Source organism: Tupaia chinensis, unplaced genomic scaffold (genome assembly GCF_000334495.1).
Source record: "Tupaia chinensis unplaced genomic scaffold, TupChi_1.0 Scaffold000288_2, whole genome shotgun sequence".
Taxonomy (NCBI): domain Eukaryota; kingdom Metazoa; phylum Chordata; class Mammalia; order Scandentia; family Tupaiidae; genus Tupaia; species Tupaia belangeri.
In genome coordinates, this window is record NW_006159773.1 from 5,294,821 (window position 1) to 5,315,221 (window position 20,401).

The 20,401-nt window shown below is 36.0% G+C and overlaps 1 protein-coding gene across 1 annotated transcript in view; it reads left to right on the top strand.

Moving 5' to 3' along the window:
* The window catches only part of CUNH8orf34 (chromosome unknown C8orf34 homolog), a 526,010-nt gene that overhangs the window by 476,654 nt on the left and 28,955 nt on the right, over positions 1-20,401 (top strand). Inside the window, exon 11 of the mRNA XM_006150466.2 lies at positions 13,888-13,935. Within this exon, the coding sequence (XP_006150528.1) occupies positions 13,888-13,935 (48 nt within the window). The remainder of the gene's footprint in view (positions 1-13,887; positions 13,936-20,401) is intronic.

Consider the following 20,401-nt stretch of genomic DNA (forward strand, 5'->3'; position numbering starts at 1 on the left):
GAAATTACTCAAACACCCCCCCCCATGGGGATGGCCACTGGAATCGCTTCTTCTCCATTCTTCCCTCGGGATTTTGGGCACACATGCACACACACTCAGTATGATTTTCCAACTGCCAGGTCCGGGACTTGAACCATAGTCAGCCATGTGGGAGTCTAGCACCTTAATCACCATGCCACCTGGTCTTAGCACCTTATTTCTTTACAGTCATGTCATCTTCCTAGCTATATTATTAAAGAACTAAACATATTCCTACTTTTTGTACCTTTCATAGTATTAACTTGGTTTTCTCTGGCTTTCATTTATTATAACTTTCCTAAATACTAGTACTAATACTTATTATAGTGATTAATAATGATGATAGTCAGGATTTTGTTATTTTCTTTTTTTAAAAAAACATATTTTAAGAATTATTTTATTTAACTTTATTTAATTTGACTGGAGAGGGACAGAGAGAGAGAGTGAGAAAGTGAGAAAGCAAACTGCTAGGTCTGGAACTTGAACTGTGGTCAGACATCTGGGAGTCCAGCACCCTTAACCACCATACCACCTGCCGGTCCCAAGGATTTTGTTCTTGTTCTCCATGCTTTATAGAAACTGTTTCATTTAATCTTCATAATAACCCCTGAGGCAAATAATGTTATTTACAGATAAAGAAATTGAGACCCAGGGAACTTGTGTAACTTGCCCAATGTCCATGGAGACAAGTCCAGTGGCAGAACTGGACTTGGAGTCCATGTTTATTTGACTCCAAAGCCTGTCCTTTTACCTCTCGAAGACATCAGCTCTTTTGGCATTTCAGGTAGTACAAAAATTCCAGACTGTCTTCATCCAGTGACCAGCCCTTATTAAACCCATATTAAGCAGAAAAGATGATATCCATAAATATGGGCATGAGTTTGGATGCACTAATGAGGATTGTCTTTTGAAAGAGTTCTAGAGTCTGTAGATAAAACGTCATAGTTAGTCATAATAATTTAAATAAAGATCCCCTCACATACATACACACACCTCTCCCCACACATATCACTTCTCTTATTTATCTGGAGGTCAATTCTGTTTGCTGGACAATTGATGATGCTTTTACACATTATTTCCCCAGTAAGCCACCACCATCCTGATAATGCTGTTTATGGTATTAGCTGCCAAGTTTATGACAGACAAGAAAATGTCATTCATGTGTTTTATTTATTATATTGAGACTTTAATTCTGCAGATGGGATTCTCTCTGGGCCATTTATGGAATCAATTAAATTATGTTTTTAAAATTAGCCCCCATCAAATAAATGTGTTTGGGATTAAATCTACAGTTTTGAATTTAAATGTACTTCTATATTATATGGTCTACATTTGCTTATGTTTTACAAGTCAGTAAAAAAGAATTTTCTTACAAAGTTTCTAGTATTCTACAGCCCTTTAATGTGTATTAAATGGGGCCGGCAAGTGGTATGGTGGTTAAAGGCGCTGGACTCCCACATGGCCAACTGTAGTTCGAATCTCGGACCTGGTGGCTTGCTTTCTCACTTCTCTCTCTCTCTGTCTCTCTCTGATCAAACTGGAAAATAATAATGATAATAATAATAAGTAAAGTTAAATAAAATAATTCTTTTCAAAAAATGTGTATTAAATGATGCAAATGTGTCCCAAATGTGAAATTATTCTTGGTGGTTTTTGAAAGAAAAAAATCAGAGATATATATTCAACAAACACAAACTTATTTGTGTTCTTGCATCTGCTAGAGAAATGGTTCCTAAATGTAAAGCTATGCCTACAAATATTACTTATCTGGAAAGTCAACCACTTTTTAAAATTGAGGAAATGGGCTGAGAATACAAAAGACGAGGGTATTTCATGAACAGTGGGTATCAGTTTGCCTCTGTGCTCCCATCTGCTTCACAGCTCAGGAAGTTGGTCACCTTAACCAGTTAGTCATTTTGCAAAGACACAGGTTAATTTAATTTTCAAAGAATACATTGTATGTTTGGTTTAAATTATGAGGCTTACATTAATGTTTCACTGACCTTGAGAATTTATACAGGTCCTTTACACATTCCAAAGTGACATGTATTGATTTTTTTTAAAAAGCTTAATGGAAGAGAATTTAAAGGCTTAATTCTTTCAAAAGGTAAAAATAAAAATTGCCAGCTGATTTTTATGAGGTCAGGGATATAATTAGATTAGCTTAAAATTAAATCAGAACCGTAAGAGTGTCCTTTAACTATTTTTCTAGATATGTAACCAATAATTACCATTTTACATAGATCAAAAGATTTAGATTAAGAGGTAAAAGACTTGGAATTGGTACATGACCCCAGAGATACAGCCAACAATAAATAGAGTATTATAGCATTTCACTCTCATTTTTTAAGAGTTTCACTAAGCCTTTACAATCACGTCCTAGAAATATAGCTTACTATTAGAAATGGCTCTCTACTTGAAGTATCTCTTTATTACAAAATTAGACACAAATTAAATATATGGGACAATTACTTAATATAATAAGAATACCACCCAGGTCAAGAAACAGGACTTTATGAGAAAACAGAAATCTCAGCATGGCATATCCCAATTATAACCTCTGCCTCCCACCACATATACAGTAATCAACTCCTTGCTTTTAAAACATTATTTCATCATCTAAGTACGCATCCTTTGCCACTACAGTTAACCTTGCCAACTTTAAAATCAAGTATGTCTTTATGTTTTAATCTATGGGTTCTTAGATCACCTCTTGCATTTTCTTCCAATTAATCTGCTGAGGATTAGGCATCATTTGACCTGTACTATTTTCCAGTCTGGATTTTGCTAACTTTGTACTCTTGGTGTGTCTCCCCATGATCTTCAGTACTTTCTATTTTCCTAAACATTATCGATATTTGGGGTGAAGCTTCTCTTTGGTGTGACTATAGGAGGCACTGAATGAGGCATTTAGTACGTGATTGTTTCTCATCTCGGCAGCCATTGGTGTTAATGCCGATAGCGAATTATTCTTTAGAGGCAGTAAAGTGATGATAATCTACTACTTCTATTTCTTTCTTTTTTTGCTAGAGGGCTTTTGTGCTTGCCAGAGAGAGAGGAAGAAGAGACAGCACCCGCATGGGGAATGACTACTCTGCATTCCCTTCCCTATCTCTTTCCTCCCTTCAGGATTTTGGGCATGCATGCATACACACCCAGTGTGTTTTTCGAGCCACTGGATCTAGGACTTGAACTGCAGAGAGGAAGAAGAGAAAGCACCCACATGGGGAATGACTACTCTGCATTCCCTTCCCTGTCTCTTTCCTCCCTTCAGGATTTTGGGCATGCATGCATACACACCCAGTGTGTTTTTCAAGCCACTGGATCTAGGACTTGAACTGCACTCTTGGCCATGTAAGATCTAGGTGCCTTAATTACCAGGACATGAGGACAGCTCTATCATTTCTTTTTTTAAACAAGCTTATTTATTTTATTCGTGGTAGAATATGCATATGCATACATGTTTGAGAGAGAAAGAGATGAGAGAACCATCTTCCACAGGGTTTCATCATACCCTAATCCCCTTTCCCCAGCCTTGTGGCTCATCAGGTCTAAGCCCAGAATATTTCAGGTGACTGGCTGGAAATTAAAATGTACTATTGGCCATGTGACTTACAACAGAACAGTTTGGTAAGCTATTGAATGCATACAGAGCTGGGCCTTTTTTAAATTAATTAATTAATTTTTTTAGATTGGTTGGAATACTCTCATTAAGATACTCTGCGATGGTTTAAGGGTATTCCCTAAAAATTTGTGTGTTGTAATTTGGTTGTTATTGTAATGGTATTAAGAGGATGGAAATTTGGGACCAGCAGATAGCATAATGGTTACATCACGGGACTCCCACATGATCAGCCATAGTTTGAGTCCTGGACCTGGAGACTTGAAACTCATGCTAGGCACGTGTATATGCAGGCCCAAAATCTCAAGAGGAGAATAAAGGAGAAGGGATTGCAGTGTGGCCATTCCCCTGGGGGATTTCTCATTCTCTGTCTCTCCAGCGAATGTACATATCCTATAACAAAAATCTCTCAAAAAAAAAAGAGGATGGAAACTTAATCTGACTATGATATTAAGAGGTAGAACCTTTGGATTAGCATTAAGGCTGGGGTCAACAGGTGGCATGGTAGTTAAGGCATTGGACTACCACACTATACCAAATCTTGGACACAACAGCTTGAAAGCCATGCTGAACACATCTACCTATATCCCCAAGATCCCAGGAGAAGAATGGAGGAGAAGAAATTGTGGTATGGGTACCCCTGAGCAGTAATTTCTCACTTTTTCTTTCACAGCCTGTTTCTCTCTGGCACGTACACATGTCCTATGGCAAAAAACAAACAAGCAAGCAAAGAATTAGCAATGTGGGATCCTTATGATTGAATACTGATGACTTTATAGGATGAGGGCAAAAGGACAGAGCTGACACGTGCATGCTCTTGCTCCCCTGCCTTGTGATGCCCTGTGCCATCTTAGGACTCTACAGTCACCACTAGCAAGAAGGCTTTCTCTGATGCAACCCCTCTGCCCTTGCCTTTGGCTTCTCAGCTTTCAGAACTGCAAGAAATTAATTACTTCTTTTTCTAGCTTACCCAGTTTGTGGTACTCAGTTATAACAACAGAGAGACAGACTAAAACAGGATTCCTTCTTTATTTATGATTTGGTTAGCCACTAAAGCAGTTCTTAGAGGAGATTCTCTAAGAACAGTGCATTTGCTTGATTTCTCTTCAATATTTATTAGCTTTCAAGATAATGACTACGTTCTCTAGTATCTTCTGAAGATACCTACCTTTTTCATTAAAATTATTTGATAATTTTCAAACTATGGCAATTATTATCATTGCTGAAACTCAAATTTTTCCATCTTTGGCTCATGAGAGCCTCTTTAAGTTTGTTTTTGAGTCACTTAGCTGTGCCATTGGCAGTCTCTGATACCTTTCTTGTCATTGGGTAATGCCCGATGTTACATTTTGATTTAAAGTTGGTTATATGCATAGGATTGCCCCTGGCCTGAGGTTTTTTGTTGTTGTTCAGAGGGGTCAAAGTTCATTTCTGATTAAGCCTGAAGTTGTTGACTCCTGGTATAGCCACAACCTGTAGCACCAGAAAAATCTTAAAGGCAGAGTGAATCTTAACATCCCATCTGAAAATGCCACTGTCATAACCATGCCACCAGTTGGCCCCAACCTTAAGTAATTCTAATCCAAAGCCTCCACCTCTTAACACCATAGTCAGATTAATTGTCCACCATTTTTTTTTTGAGAGAGAGATTTTTGCTATAGGGTGTCTACACTTGCTGGAGAGACAGAAAGTGATAAATCAGCCCCTGAGGGCATGGCCATGCTGCAATCCCTTCTCCTCCATTCTTCTCTTGGGATTTTGGGCCTGCACCCACAAATGCCTGTTATAAGTTTTGCCTCTTGGTCTGGAACTCAAACACAGTTGGCCATGAAGGAGTTTAGTGAAGTATAGTGAAGTAACCATTGTGCCATCTGCTTGTCTCAAGTTTCCACTCTCTTAATACCATGACAATAGCAACCAAGTTTCAGCATACACATTTTTTAGGGAACACCCTTAGAATGCTAAGCAGACAAGTATCATTTATGCTGGTGACAGATCTTTCCTCTTACTTTCTTTCTTTCTTTTTTTTTTTTTTCTAGAAGGCATGTGTACTCACCAGAAAGAAAACGAGAGGGAGAGGAGAAAGGATAAAGTACTTCCCGTGGTGAATGGTCACATGACAATCCCTTCTCCTCTATCTTTCTGTCCTTTTTGGCTTTGGGGTAGGCACATACACAGTTTCTTAAACTGTGCAGTTATGTCTACCTTAACCACCAGGCCATGGAGTCAACCTAAGAGAGGTCACTTTCAGAGAAAAGTTGTCTGCACTGGTTTATATTTTTTCATAAAATCGTGGGAAAATTAAAAAAAAAAACCCTCAATATGAAAAGACATTGGGGAGCAATTAAATAGAAACAAATAGAAACATCTATTTAGATATATGGGTCTGAAACAAGCATAACTATTAATTTAATGAATACATCAATAATTTCAAAGATCATTACTTGTTCTCTTGGCCATCAATGGTAATTGTTACCTTAAGAGTTTACCAACTTTGGAAATCTGAGTTCAATAATTATAAGAATGCAATTAGAAAATACAACAAAGAGCCATCATTTTAGCAGCTGTAATAAAAGAAATTATAGTAAAAAATAGGAAGAGGCACCTAATGTTGATATCTCTGTATCTGAAAAATATAATACACATTTCTGTGCACGATATCATTGATGATCTTCATTGTAATACTTTTTATTTTGTGTATTTGCTCTGTGATATATGGGCTCTTGCATAAAGTTTTTCTACTTTCCAATATGACTCCTCCTTCTTATTCAATACCTTCACCTGGCTAAGTGACCTAAGTCTTTAGAACAAAGCTTAAAAATAATTTTCTAAAGTGTTATTCGTTTTGCTTTATCATCTTTATCACATGCATGCAGTGGTTAAAACAGCTCTCAGTGTTCATAATTCTCAATACATGCTTGTTAAATAGATGAAAGGAGAGAGAGAGATCTTTTCCTCTTATTTTTTCCCCTATAGCATCTTGGTCTTACTTGTGTCACGTAACTTTTGCTCTGTGCTCTACTCACTTGTGTATCTGTTTTCTCCAGGTAAACTTTTCATAATCAGGGCTTATTTCTTCTTTGACTCTTCCCCAATACACAGTATATGACATGTAATAGGTGCTTAATAAATATATATAAAATAAGTGATGAGTACAATTTATAGGTCCCTTGGATTCAGAAATGTCCTGTTCATTCATACTGAGCTTCCATCCTTCTGTAGGTTACAAATACCTGAGGTGCTTCTTAAAAGGGTACTCTGTATGTTAAGATTCTGTTTAAGTTTCATTGGGAAAAAGGTGAGGAAAGAAATCATCCTGGGGGCAGTAGTGTTTTCATGAAAATTTTTTTTTTTGAGATCTGCTCTTATTTATTTCTTTCTCATAAAAATCTTATTTTTGACTGGATTCAGACTTAGAAGTAGAAGCTGTCAGAGAGGACAGCCTGTGTCTTCGCAATCTGTTCATGAAATTTTCTTTGAAAGAAATTAATATCTGAGGATGTTGACATATAATGATTGGGAATAAATGCACCCTACATCCAAGTGCCAGTCTGTATTACTCCTAAGGATTAGCAAGTGATGACTAAGAAATATTTATTGATTGAAACAAGAGAAGCATGGTATAGTGAAAATAGCAGTGACTGCGGAGGTCTAGTTCTACCTCGGTCTCTAGGATATTCAGTCTCACTGAGAATGTTTCTATAACTGCAAAATAACCAGAGAAGCAACAAGGGCCTTCATCTCTGACAGCCATCATCCTGTCATACCTTAAGTAGTACTCACGTCAGCTTCTTTTTTCTTACTCTGAGTTTACAATATAGTTTCTAATTTACATTCAAAACATTTTTATCTCAGCTGTGATTATATGAAGAATTCATGATAAGTGAAACCACATTTCAGGAAATACCTTTTCTTGATGTTTTTTCTGAAGGCATAATTTCCATGTATTCTGCCCTTTCCCCTCTTCACACGCCCTTGTCTGGTTCCCTTCCCCTCTTTGTTTTTCAAGGGAAATTACATTTGGCTATTTTTTATCCATTTCCATGTGATAACTAAAATATGTTGTTGTTGTTGTAATAACTTGATACTTAAAATGCCAATTATTTGAAATTAAGAAAAGGATGACCGAAATTGACAGCTTTGCACTTTGAAAGGGATTTTTATTTCATTAGCGCCCCCAGTGGGAAGAGGTAGGAATTTCAGCATTTCAACAGTCTCACGTTGGATCTGGGGAACCCAAGAAAGATGCATTGGATTAAGCCACTTGACTGAAGTTTCTCTTCTGGCCCTAAGAATTAAAGGTCCTGATGTCTTGTGCTTTGCTTTCTTTATTGGATCTTCTCTCATATTCATAATCCTCTCAGTAAAATTTTACTCTTCTCTGTTTTCCTCCTAGAGACTAACATTTTTTAAGTTTTATTTATTCATCTTTTTAATCAGAGAGGGAGAGACTAATACCCTCAATAGGATCTTATGCCATGATCCTTCCCTCAGCCATCCAAGATCATGGGTACAAGCCAGGTGTTTACAGGTCCACTTGGGAACTCAACCTCCATATTCTAAATGACTTTCAGCATTGCAGAGCATTGCATTACTCCTGTGCCACTGGGTTTTTGTTCCCAGTCGTTACTGTCACCCACATCAGTGATTTATGGATGGGTCTGTGAGTTCTTAGAAACAAGCAGTGTTGTAGGGCTTATCCTTTCCCATGGTGCATATAATGGAAAAATTTGGCCTGTGGGAAGAAGCAAAGCTATCCAGAATTCAATTTATTTACATGTGATCATAAGAAAACCACATCATCAGGAGGCCTTAGTAGACTTGCAAACGTCCAGGTAAATTGGGAAGGCTATTGCACTGTAGTTTCAAGGAAACAGATCACCTTCTTCAGTGAGCTCCCAGGCACTTCTCTTCTGCATCTCACTGTTAGCCCTCAGTGTTCAGAGATCTGCAAGGCTCACCTCACATGCTGGCTGCTCTGGAAAGCACATGTATAACTCTAAGCAGCTTGCCACTTGTCTTGTCTGCTAACTCCAAGCAACCCAGGCAAAATGTGTGTGTGGGCAGGGTGGGTAGATTATGAACATGCAAAGACTCATGATTCTATAGAATCTTATTGCTATAATTCCCGTAGGGTATGTGTGCTTGCCTGAAAGAGACACACAGAGAGGGAGAGAGAGAAAGCATACCCCAGTGGGGCATTGTCATGCTGCAATTCCTTCTCCTCCATTTCCCCATCCTGTCAGAATTTTGGATATACATGCACATGGGCTTGACATGTTTTTCAAACAGCCAGGGCAAAGATTTAAACTTTAGTTAACCATGTGACATCCAGCTTCCTGAATAGGGAACAAGGTAAATTCCAGAATCTTTTTTAACTGTAAGAAAAGTTACATGGGACTTGTAACATGGTAGCGTCACAGCATTCCCCCTAGACTAGTTATCTAAGTGTGGGAAGACAGTGTGACAGGCATAACTCTAAGAAGCAGTTTATCTGAATTAAATTTCTCTTTTTTCTGATATTTATAGTCAAATTTCTCACAGTTTGGGGGATTTATATGGATTTTTTTTCTCATAGTTTATGCTTTAGTTTAAGTAAATAGAACTATCTTATCTCACTGTTTTATATAGTGAAACTATCATATGCTTTGAAGTATTTAGAAACATCTAAAATACAGAATATTATTATTATTATTATAATTATTATTATTATTTGCTAGTGGGAAAAAGGATTAGAAAAAAAATATAACCACCTCTGCAGTTTGACTTGTTATTTCTAAATTTTTAAGAATACCAGCAGTTTATACATAGTTTAAATTTTGTTTTGAAATGAACATGCTTCTTTCTTTCCCATCCCTCCCCCATGCTTTGAAGCAAATAGCACAGTTTATTAAGATAAATTCATGTAGGAATTCTTTTTTAATTTTTGGAAAGATTTTTGCTATATGGCGCGTGCACTCGCCAGACAGACAGAGACATAGAGACAGAAACCGCGAAATCACTCCCCAGGGGGGATGGTCACGCTGCAATCCCTTCTCCTCCATTCTCCTCTCGGGATCTTGGGCACATACGCACAAGCGTCCGGCGTGAGTTTTAAGCCACCAGGTCCGGGACACAAACCGTGGTCGACTATGTGGGAGTCCAGTGACATAGCCATTATGTTAACTGCTGGTTCCCTAGGATTTTATTATTTAAAAATTTTTGTCTCAGTTAGGTAGAAGAGAGTTAGACTATAATCCTGTCCCAGTAATACTTTGCTTAGTTCCTTGACTTTAAACACTTTATTCAACCTCCTACCCTGGCTTCAATTTTCTTATGTATAAAATTAACCTGAGGATGTCTTTTCCTCAAGTTTTAATAAAAAAGGAATCTAGGGTCTGGGAAGAGCAAATGGCATAATGGTTACATCACTGGGCTCCCACATATTCCACTGCAATTAAAGTCCTGACCTGCCAGCTTAAAACTCATGCCAGGTGCATATGCATGTGTGCGCAAAATCCTGAAAGGAGAATGGAGGAGAAGGGATTGTGAAGTAGCCATCTCTGCTGGTGCATGATTTCTCGCATTCTGTCTCTCTGTCACACCCTTTAGAAAAAAAATCTCCTAAAAGAATAGTAATTGAAATTCCATCTTCTAGACCTCAAAACTCTCAGATAGGAAGCCATTTTAAATCTGTGGTGTTTCCTGGCATGTTTAGGGCCAAGGCGACTGAAGCAAAGCTCTAAATCCCATCTTCTAGATCCTGGAGACACTCAGACAAGTGGATATCACATTACAAACACAGTAGAGGAAATATCTTGTCACAGAATGAGCAGAAACCACCAGAGAGGCACGAGAAATATGAGAAACCAAGAAAATATCTCTCCCCTAAAGGAAAGAACAATCCTTCATTATACACAGACAGTACAGTGGAACTTGTGGAAATGTCTGATAGAGAATTCAGAATATTTATGGTGGCAAAACCAAATAAGAGCCAAGAGCTAAGAGACAATGAACACCAGAAGATGCAGAAGAAAAGAGACAATGAGTTCCAGGAGGTGAGGAAGTTCTTGCAGGATCTGAAAGATGAAATACACACCATAAGCTGTTAGAGATGAAGGCTGCAATACAGGAAATCAAAATATTCCTCGAAAGTATTGAAAGCAGATGAGTCCATGCAGAAGATCGAATCTCAGATGTTGAAGGCAAAACCTCTAACATAGAAAGAACAACCAAAAACAATGAGAAAATAACAACAAAAAGAATACTATATGAGACATACTATATACCATTTAGCTTCCAAACATCCTGATAATCGGTAACCCAGAAAGTGAAGAACCTAATAAGGGCATTGATAACCTATTCCATGAAATCCTGGAAGAAAACGTTCCAAATCTAGAGAGGCATTCAAATATCCAGACCCAAGAAATACAAAGGACCCCTAACAGAATCAACCCATGAAGATCTTCTCCAAAGCACATCATAGCCAAGTTGGCCAAATCCACAAAGACATGATACTAAAATTGGCAAGAGAGAAATGTCAGGTTACTTATAAATGGTATCCAATCAGGCTAACATCAGACCTCTCATCAGAAACAATGCATGCAAGGAAATACTGGAAAAATATATTCTAAGTATTAAGTGAAAAACAGTTTCAAGCAAGAATACTATACCTGGCAAGATTATCCTTCATTATGGGCAGAAGAAATAAAAACATTCTCAGATAAACAACACCTGAAAGAATTTAGCAACACCAGACCAACTCTTCAAGAAGTTCTGAAAGGAGTGCTTTACCAGGAAAACTAAAGACACACATACAAAAATAAGAGAACAAAAATAAAGCAAGAAGATGATCAACTTAATTCTGGGGAAAAGAAATATCAATAATAACAATGAATGTTAACTTCCAGGATTTAAATGGAAAGATCAGAACACAGTAATGCTGCAAATTCAACAGAACAGAGAATAATTACATAGGACTAAACTAGTGAAATAGAATTTTATTACTTTTGAGTAAAACATAGATTTCTTTTTACTATGCTTTGTTTTCTCAATTTAAAGGTTTTGCTTTCTTTTGAGCTATTGATAGGTTGAGCAATTTGTTAAAATGTTTTTTCTTCTTGTTTGTTTCTTTCTTTCAATGGAAATATAAACTTTTCTCCCTTCCTGACCCCTCTGGAATTGGAAAATATTTGTGAGTATTCTTATTTTTTGGCAAATGGTTATTTGCATAAGTTCAATCATACCTCTTGGTTTGAATCAGAATTTTGAAATACTTGTTATTGGACAGGGCTTTGACTGGAATGTCATATTTGAAGATTAAACTAGAAAACTATGGAACTAAGGTTGATCTCAAGTAAGCCAACAGAAGCTCTTGGAAAGATGGTCTGGCACCATAAACAGTTTTGCCTGGCAGAGAGGATTAGAGAAGCCATGTGAAAGAATTCGTACCATAAAATAACCTAGACTTTTCCAGTCCAGCATTGTAATCAGTAGAGATTGTAAAAGAGCAGCCACAACCAGAGGATTACCTTAAAGAAGACTTTGAAGGGAGAAAAAGAGACTGATCTTTGCTAGCAGATGGCATATCACAGAATATTTGGTAGGCAGGGCTGAATTGAGAAGATTTATGTGTGAATCGTGTGCTGGGTGTTTGTTTTTCAACAGTTTGAGTAGTTGACATGTAAACATTTTCTCAAAAATATATAATACCATACTGTCTCTGTTGTTATAGCATCACAAACAAAATTATAACAAATATTTCAAACATTATCTTTAAAACTTAGAAATATTTTGAACATTATCTTTAAAATTCAGTTTTTTGAAATTTATAAGTTGTTTATTAACTGTCAAAAACTATGGAGTATGAGCAAAAATTTTTTGATATGCAAATGTTTGTGGAAAAATGTAAAAATAAATAAATAAATGATAAAAAGACAAAAAAGTAACCTAAGGTCAGCCATGATGTAGTGGTGAAGGCAGCTGGATCCCACATGGCTGACTGTACACTTTTAATCCAAGACTCAGCAGCTGGAAGAACACTCTGGGTATGTATATGTATGTGTACCCAGAATCTCAAAAGGAGAGAGAAATGCAGGAGAAGGGATTGCGGTTGGACCATTCTCCATGGGGAGTGGCACCTCCTTTCTCTTTTTCTCTCTGTCTCTAGTGATTGCACATACTCCTTAGCAAAAGTTTTTTAAACGCAAAGATAATATATCTGACAGTTCTTGAAAAATGCAAAAAATACGCTGTAGATAAAATGTAAGCTTTATTCATATTTATTTAGTTATCTTTTAAACACATATGGTGTCCTAGAATTTGTTTCTTGAAATCTTAGAATTTATTTGCAAATGTCTCTGGTCATGGAGTATAAAAATATAACTTACTGAACTAACAAGTTGTTTGACAATTTTGACCACCAATGTTTAGATGAGTTTGGAATATATGTTTAGTTTGATGTTTTAGACTTCAATAGCATAAATCTCAGTGATTACTGGTGCTCAGTAAAATGCTAATAAATGGTGCACATAATAGTCTATACTAGTAAAATGAGGAAGGCTGGATATAAACGTTAATGATTATTTTCTTTCCATGAAGTACGTTTAAGTCCATGTGTTATATCTTTCTTAAAAATTTTGTTTGCTAATTTCCACTGAGACAGAGAGAGAGGAGAGAGAAAGAGGTACCCTCAACAGGGTCTCCATGTCCTATCTTTTCCCCCAGCCTGCAACCAGCCAGTTCCACAGATGCACTTATGGGTGTACCAAGCATGTTGAGGTGGACCTGGGGCATGAACCTGGAGCCTTCCCACATGGCCTCCAGCATCACACAGCAGCAGCCCTCCTGCTGGTACCATTGTGTCTGGGCTATCGATGTGTTATATCTTTACACAAATTTATAGAATACAGAATTAGTGACTTCTTAGCTTAATCTAATTTTAAAAATATATTTATATAATTGTTAACAGAAAACTTTTCACAGTTGTTATTTAACATTCTGTCCTCAACTTTAGTTAGCCATGTTAGCTCATCATATGTTTACATAAACTAAAATCCACTTAAAAGATATACTGTTGTCTTGAAAAACATGATAATTTTCTTTAGAGAGGAAGAAGTGGTCAAGCTGATAATCCCACAAGTATCAACTGAGAAGATGGAGAAATAATAAGATTTGGCATTGCTCTCAGATCTCACTCCTCTCCATGATGCTTTCCTACTTTCTCTGTCCTTCTGACTTTTTCAACCTCTCTTCCTCTTTGCCTCTAGGGAGAAGCCTCCAGTGGAGGACACTCACTGAGAACCTACATGGAAGAAGTGAGTTTGCAGGTGGCCTTATAACATAGTCTTAAATCTGTGTATCACATGGAATGAAACACTCACTTGGGCTTTTTCCCTCTATCTGTAGGTTGTCCTTTGTTCTTATGTTCAGTGTTGTATGTTTTCCTGTCAAGTCCATAAGAACAAGATAATTAATTATATATTTTCAAAATAATTTTTGTGGGCCAGCAGTGGCATGGAGTAAGGTGCTGGAGCCCACATGGCCTACTGCTCAGTACAAGTCTCAGAATAGGAGCTTGAAAATTTCACCGTTGTGTGTGCATATGCATGCCCAAGATCCCGAGAGGAGAATGGAGGAGAAGGGATTGTGACATGGCAATTATTCCCACTTTCCCTCTCTCTCTTTCTCCAGTGAGTGCTATCATATATTTTTATTCATAAACATTTGTTGATATCTGAATAAATGAAAAACATATATTTTATGTTGGGCATGCATAAAACATGACATAATCACTGCTCTTATTGAAAGAACAGTCTGCTGCACTAGATTGGCATTTATTCATGTTGACAAATGCTCACCAAAAGATATTTGTGCTGTTAACAAAGTGCTATCCTGATAATTAAACTATGTGCTGCATTTCTTTTGAAAATTCCTTTAGACCCCTGGATTTCTTCTAGAGACACCTAACAATGTTCTATTATAGAACTTTAGATTGCCTGTAAATTACTTGTCAGCTTTTAGATAACCGGTAGACAGTCCATGAAACTTGGTCTGATGTCAAACCATGGTGGTTTCTAAATTAGTCATCTGAATGTGTTGCAGGTGAAGAAAACTGGGAAACAGTCTGGTGATGATATAACAGCACCAAATATTTGGTTTGAATATTCGCAGCAGGACAGAATTTATTTTTCTGAATATTCTTATATGAATGATTCCATTGAAAACCCAGTATGAATGGCCTTCTGACTGTGCTATGCAGTCTATCCATTTATTCAGAACAGTATATAACTATACTTTAACACAAGTATACTTCCAAATCTCACTTGGAGAGGAAATTCAGAGTGCATAGATAGAATCCTTCACAGTTATTTGGCAGTGGTTAAAGATTTACTGAAGACACATGGAGGAAAAACCAAAGAAAAGAAAAGAAATAACTAGATAGGTGTTTGAGTTCTGGTTAGAAAATTTTATATATTTGGGTTAAAAATTGGAGGATTGGAACATCAACCCTAAATTTCAATTTAATGAATTTGATGCACATTGAGTAGACTATATTTTTTGGTTTTACAGGGAGTGTACAAATCTCTAGTTTATGAGACTTATTTCTAAGTTAGAATTCGAATTTTTAAGTACACGTGAATGGCCCATCATAAACCTGGGCTTTCTTAAGTTTCAGTGTTACACAGTATTTTCATCTATCAATAATATTGGTTGGTATTTAGACTTTAGCTCTTTTTCTTAAGCCAATAAATGATCATTCTTCACAGTAAAAATATAAGTATGATCTAAATTAGTGAATTACTAACTTATTAATAGTTACTTTCTTTTTGTGGAGATTAATCCATGTGTCCTTAGTACATAAATGTTCAAACTCTTCTCTGATGAGAACATGTTGAGAACGTGAACCACAACATGGGAGTCTTTTGATTTTTCTCACTTATTCTCTTATTTCACTTTGCCCTATTTCTTCATATTGTTAAAATCAGCAAACGATAAAAAACAATATTTATAAATGTTAGACGCATTGAAGTTTAAACCAAGTTAGCAAACATTTACTCTTTTTTAGTACACACTAAAACTCAAATAAACCAAAATATTTACATTTTTAATATATTTAACATTTTTCATTAAAGTTTAAACAGCTCTTTTCAGATCAAAGTCCCTGGTGTTTTGTTTTTGTTTTGTTTTAATTTTGTCCCATAACAAGAAAAAATCATAACCACATGACATTAGATGATTTTGTTTAGATCTAACTCAAACCTAAAGAGATGATATGTTTCCTTCTAAAAGTAAAGCTAACGGAACTTTTATTATGTATTTTCTCTCTTTTAATCTATTATTTTTTCCTGTCTAGGATTTGTATTTTGAATAAATAAAAAAATGAAATATTTTATGATTGTCTACTTTTTCTAATTCTCAAAAAAAGCTCTAATAAATACCTCTGTAATTTTTAAAATTATGTACTCTTTATTACATACTCTTTACATGCAAGATACTTGATGAGTGAAGGTAGAAATAATAATTTCATATCACAGAAACTTTAACTTTTAGGATTTTTAAAAGAAAGACTTCTGACAATTTAATTAAACAGAGTTTAATTTAATTGAGCAAAACAATTCAAATCTGGCAGCCCCTGAATGGCTTCCAGCGGACAGCCGATATTCATGTGGTGGGGTGACATTTATGTGAAAGAAAGGGAGAATGACATACAGAAAACAGAAGGGAGGGAATGAGGTAGAGAAATAATTGCATTGGTTATGTCTTGATGTTTGTCTGCGTGGACAGATTAAAGGGTGGACTTTCTGTTACTGACTGGAGTGTGACTGCTGTGATTGGCTCTCACTTAACAAATTACTGAGGAAGCAGACGTCCATGTGTTTGGTATGGAGCTCAAGCAGGAGTATGGAAAAAATTTATCAGAATTATAGTGTTAATGTTCAGTTTTTAAATGTATGCAATTTAAAGCAATTTATCAAATTCACATAGAAAGTTTGATTGAGAACCTAACTTTGTAGAGAAGCTAATCCTTGTAAAATATCACATCACCCAGGTAAATAATGAGGAAGCAGCATAGTACACTGGTTATGAATTCCCGAATCATTAGTAAGGTGTAGTAAATTATTTGTATATGCATTTCGTAAGTGTTGTCAACCCAAATGACTGAGGTACTGTAAAGAACTAAAGTCAGTGACTTTAAAAACTTTTAAAAGAGTCATCTAGAGTGGTTCCTAACAACTTCAAGAAGTTAGTTGGTGACGGACAGAGGCGACATAAGTAGGAGTGTGAACTCCCTGGAGGTGTCAGGTGGCACCTTCACAGTCTCTAAGGCTGTCAGACAGGAAGAGCAGCACTTAGAACAAGCAGGCCTGTTTTGAGTCTGTTGAGGTTGGATTTGCCAGCTATACCATCTGAATTGGAAAGGAGATCAATTCTATGCCTTGAAATATCTCAGAATCACCTTTCATGCCAGTGTTTCTCTTGTCAAATCCTGTGATCTCTAGTGGGACAAAGTTCCAACTGCGCCGTTGAAGGAGAATGTATGACATCACCCCCAGAGTAAATATGAATTCATTTCCTTTTTATCTTCTACAGGGATTTATTTAGTTTTTTAAAATTGAAATAACTGTCATTTGCTACCATAGTTTTATTTCTTTTAGAAAATTAGAAAATGAGGATTTTCGTCAAGGAAATTCTATTTTGTCATTAATTTTCATTAGGAGTAGATAGATGTTGTTAAATGACTTAAAGAAAAATTACAGTCATGGCTCTCATATAGATCTAAGTGAACATGTGTTAAACATTTATTTAACTGATTAATAAGGGAATCACTGAGATGTTAGAGTCAGTGCAAAGTGGATTTAAACCTTCATGTACAAGAGATCTTCAAAAAGTTTAAGGAAAATGTGTATTCTTAAAAAGCTGCATGTAGGGGCCAGCAGTTAGCATAATGATTATGTTGCTGAACTCTCATGTAGTCGACCGCAGTTCGAGTCCCAGACCCAGTGACTTAAATTCATGCTGGGCACATGTGCATGTGTGCCCAAGATCTCAAGAAGAGAATGGAGGAGAAGGGATTGTGGCATGACCATCCCCCCGGGGAATGGTTTCTCGCTTTCTGTCTCTCTGTCTCTCTGTCGAGCACACATGCCCTATAGCAAAAACCTCTCAAAAAAAAAAAAAAAAAGTTGCACATGGTTCAAATTATTTTCTTTGCACCAAAATAAATTTGTACTTTTATTCCACCTTTCCACAGACTTCTTGAAGTCCTTCAACTTAGTCAATAAAGAATGTTGAATACCATTATAAGTAGATGTAAAAACTGGAAAAACAGATTAATATGTATAGATAATAAGCAATTTCATTCCAGTAAGTATAATTTGCATCTGTGTCGGCAAAAGTAATTTATGTTGCTGTCACTCTTTACAAAAAGTTGTTTACATGGTTGTGACTTCACAATTTTTGTAGAGAAAAGTCACCAAATAGAATGAGCTAGAGAATAAGATGGGGGCCCGCAGATAGCATCGTGGTTAAGGAGCTGGACTCCTCCCACATGGCCCACTATGATTCAAGTCCCAGATCTAGTGGCTTACTCTCTCATTTCCCCTCTCATTCTCTCTGTCTCTGGGAAGCACATGAGCCCTATAGCAAATTAAAATAATAATAAATAAAATAAAATAAATAATTATTAATTTTTTAAAAAATAAAAGGAAAATGAGATAGAGTGCATTCCCGAAGCATAGTGTAGTATAGAAAGTTTGTCATGTGAATTTAATTAAATAGCTTACATTTATTTTAAAATACTTTTCCACAATCTAACATATTCTTAAACATCATTATTACTTTTTTTTCCAGATAACATGAGTTTGTATGTGTCTCTCCCCAAACTTAGCTAATTCCATCCCACATATGAATTGTCCTTTTACATTTCCCAGAAAAGACTACTGAAAGATAATTTACTAAAAATTTTTGCATTCTAGCCTGATGGTATGAGACATTTCATTAATAAATACAAAAAGAAAGTTATTTACTAATTTAACTATGTAAATTATATAGGAAATTTTATTGTAATAGAAGTATAAAAATTATTGTTAGTAGAAGCAATTTGTTTATTTGTATTTATTTATTTATTTATTTATTTATTTTTAGAAATAGTTTTGCAATAGGGCACACAAACTCACTGGAGACACAGAACCAGAAAAAGAAAGTGAGAAATCATGCCCTGGAGGGATGGTCGTGTTGTAATCCCTTCTCTCTTTTACTCTTGGGATTTTATGCATACACGCACTCACACCTGGCATGAATTTCAAGCCACAGGGTCCAGGACTCAAACTGTGGTCAGCCATGTGAGAGTCCAGCATCTCAACCACTACACCATCTGCTTGCTCTGAAGTAGTGTATTAAATGTATCCAGAGTGGACTATTATTTTGATTTCCTTTACATGTGCTCTGTGCTCAAGAATCCTGATTTATAGGGATCCTATAGTTATCAAGGAATGCAAGGACTTTAGAAAGTTTGTGAGAAAATGAAATTAAAATAGAAACTTACTTTGGTGCAGAAAAATTGAAACCCATGCATAGTTTTTTCATAATAAACGTAATATTCACAAACTTTTTGAATGCCCCATGTAAAATGAAAGTGACTAAGCCTTTTTGAAAGATAGAAACTGATGTTTAGTACATTATTTAAATATACCAATGGGGGGAAATACTTAGATGTTTAGAATTAAACTGTTTACTGGAGAAAGTTTGAGCAAAAAAGCATTTTTTCCCTCAAAATATACTGAATTTTCATGGCCATCTACATATGACATAAATCACTGATTGATTGCACTTAGAGAATCTAAAAATAAGCTATCCATATGGAATAACAATGCTGCTGAAGTTTATAAAGCACTTATTCTGTTAGCTGATAGAATGACATGTTGATTCAGGGCTGGCAACTGTTTTCTATATTATACATGTCACTATTTCCCACCACGCCTAGTCCCTGGACATTCGCTATGCTTATGGTGAAAGTATTTCAGAAAAAAAAAAAGATGAATGGCATTTCTTCTAAAACAACCCAGAGAACTAGCTCTTGGGGAAGAGTTTGTACTATGCTCAGACACAGTTTAATGTTTTTGTAGAAAATTTTTGAATAAGTGAGCAAAGAAGAACATGTCAGCTCTTGTTTTTAAGAACGCACAAGATTTTAGCTTCTTGACCCCATCAGAAAGAATTATCCACAGCTTGATGGGTTGAGCTGTGGACATACATAGTACTGCCTTATATTACCAGCTCTATTCCAGGGGAAACCAAACATGTAAGCCACCTATTAATAGTAATATTTGTACTCTCTTTATGATTCCAGTCACTCAGCATTTTAAAGTTCTTCCCAAACTACATAGTGTACCAGGCTAATGTTCCATTTGTTTTTTCTGTAACTTGCAATAAACAGAATAGTTGAATGCTGTTTATCTGTTCAGGAGTAAAGCCATTAAACCCAGAAAACAATCAGCAGTATTGCTTAATATTCTGAGCGATTGTGGGAAAATGTAACATAATTGACTTATAATGAAACCAATTTTCTTTTCTTATGAAAACAGATATTAGTATTTGAACCAAAAAGCTAAATAACCAAGATATTTTAAAGTTAAACACATTTTTAGGGTCATTTTAAACTTTTCTGTTTTAGACAAAGAGCTCCAGCTATTTGATTTTACCTTGTAAAACTCAAGCAACTATTTTTTTTTCTTTTGAGGAGGTTTTTTTCGCTATATGGCGCGTGCGCTCGCCAGACCG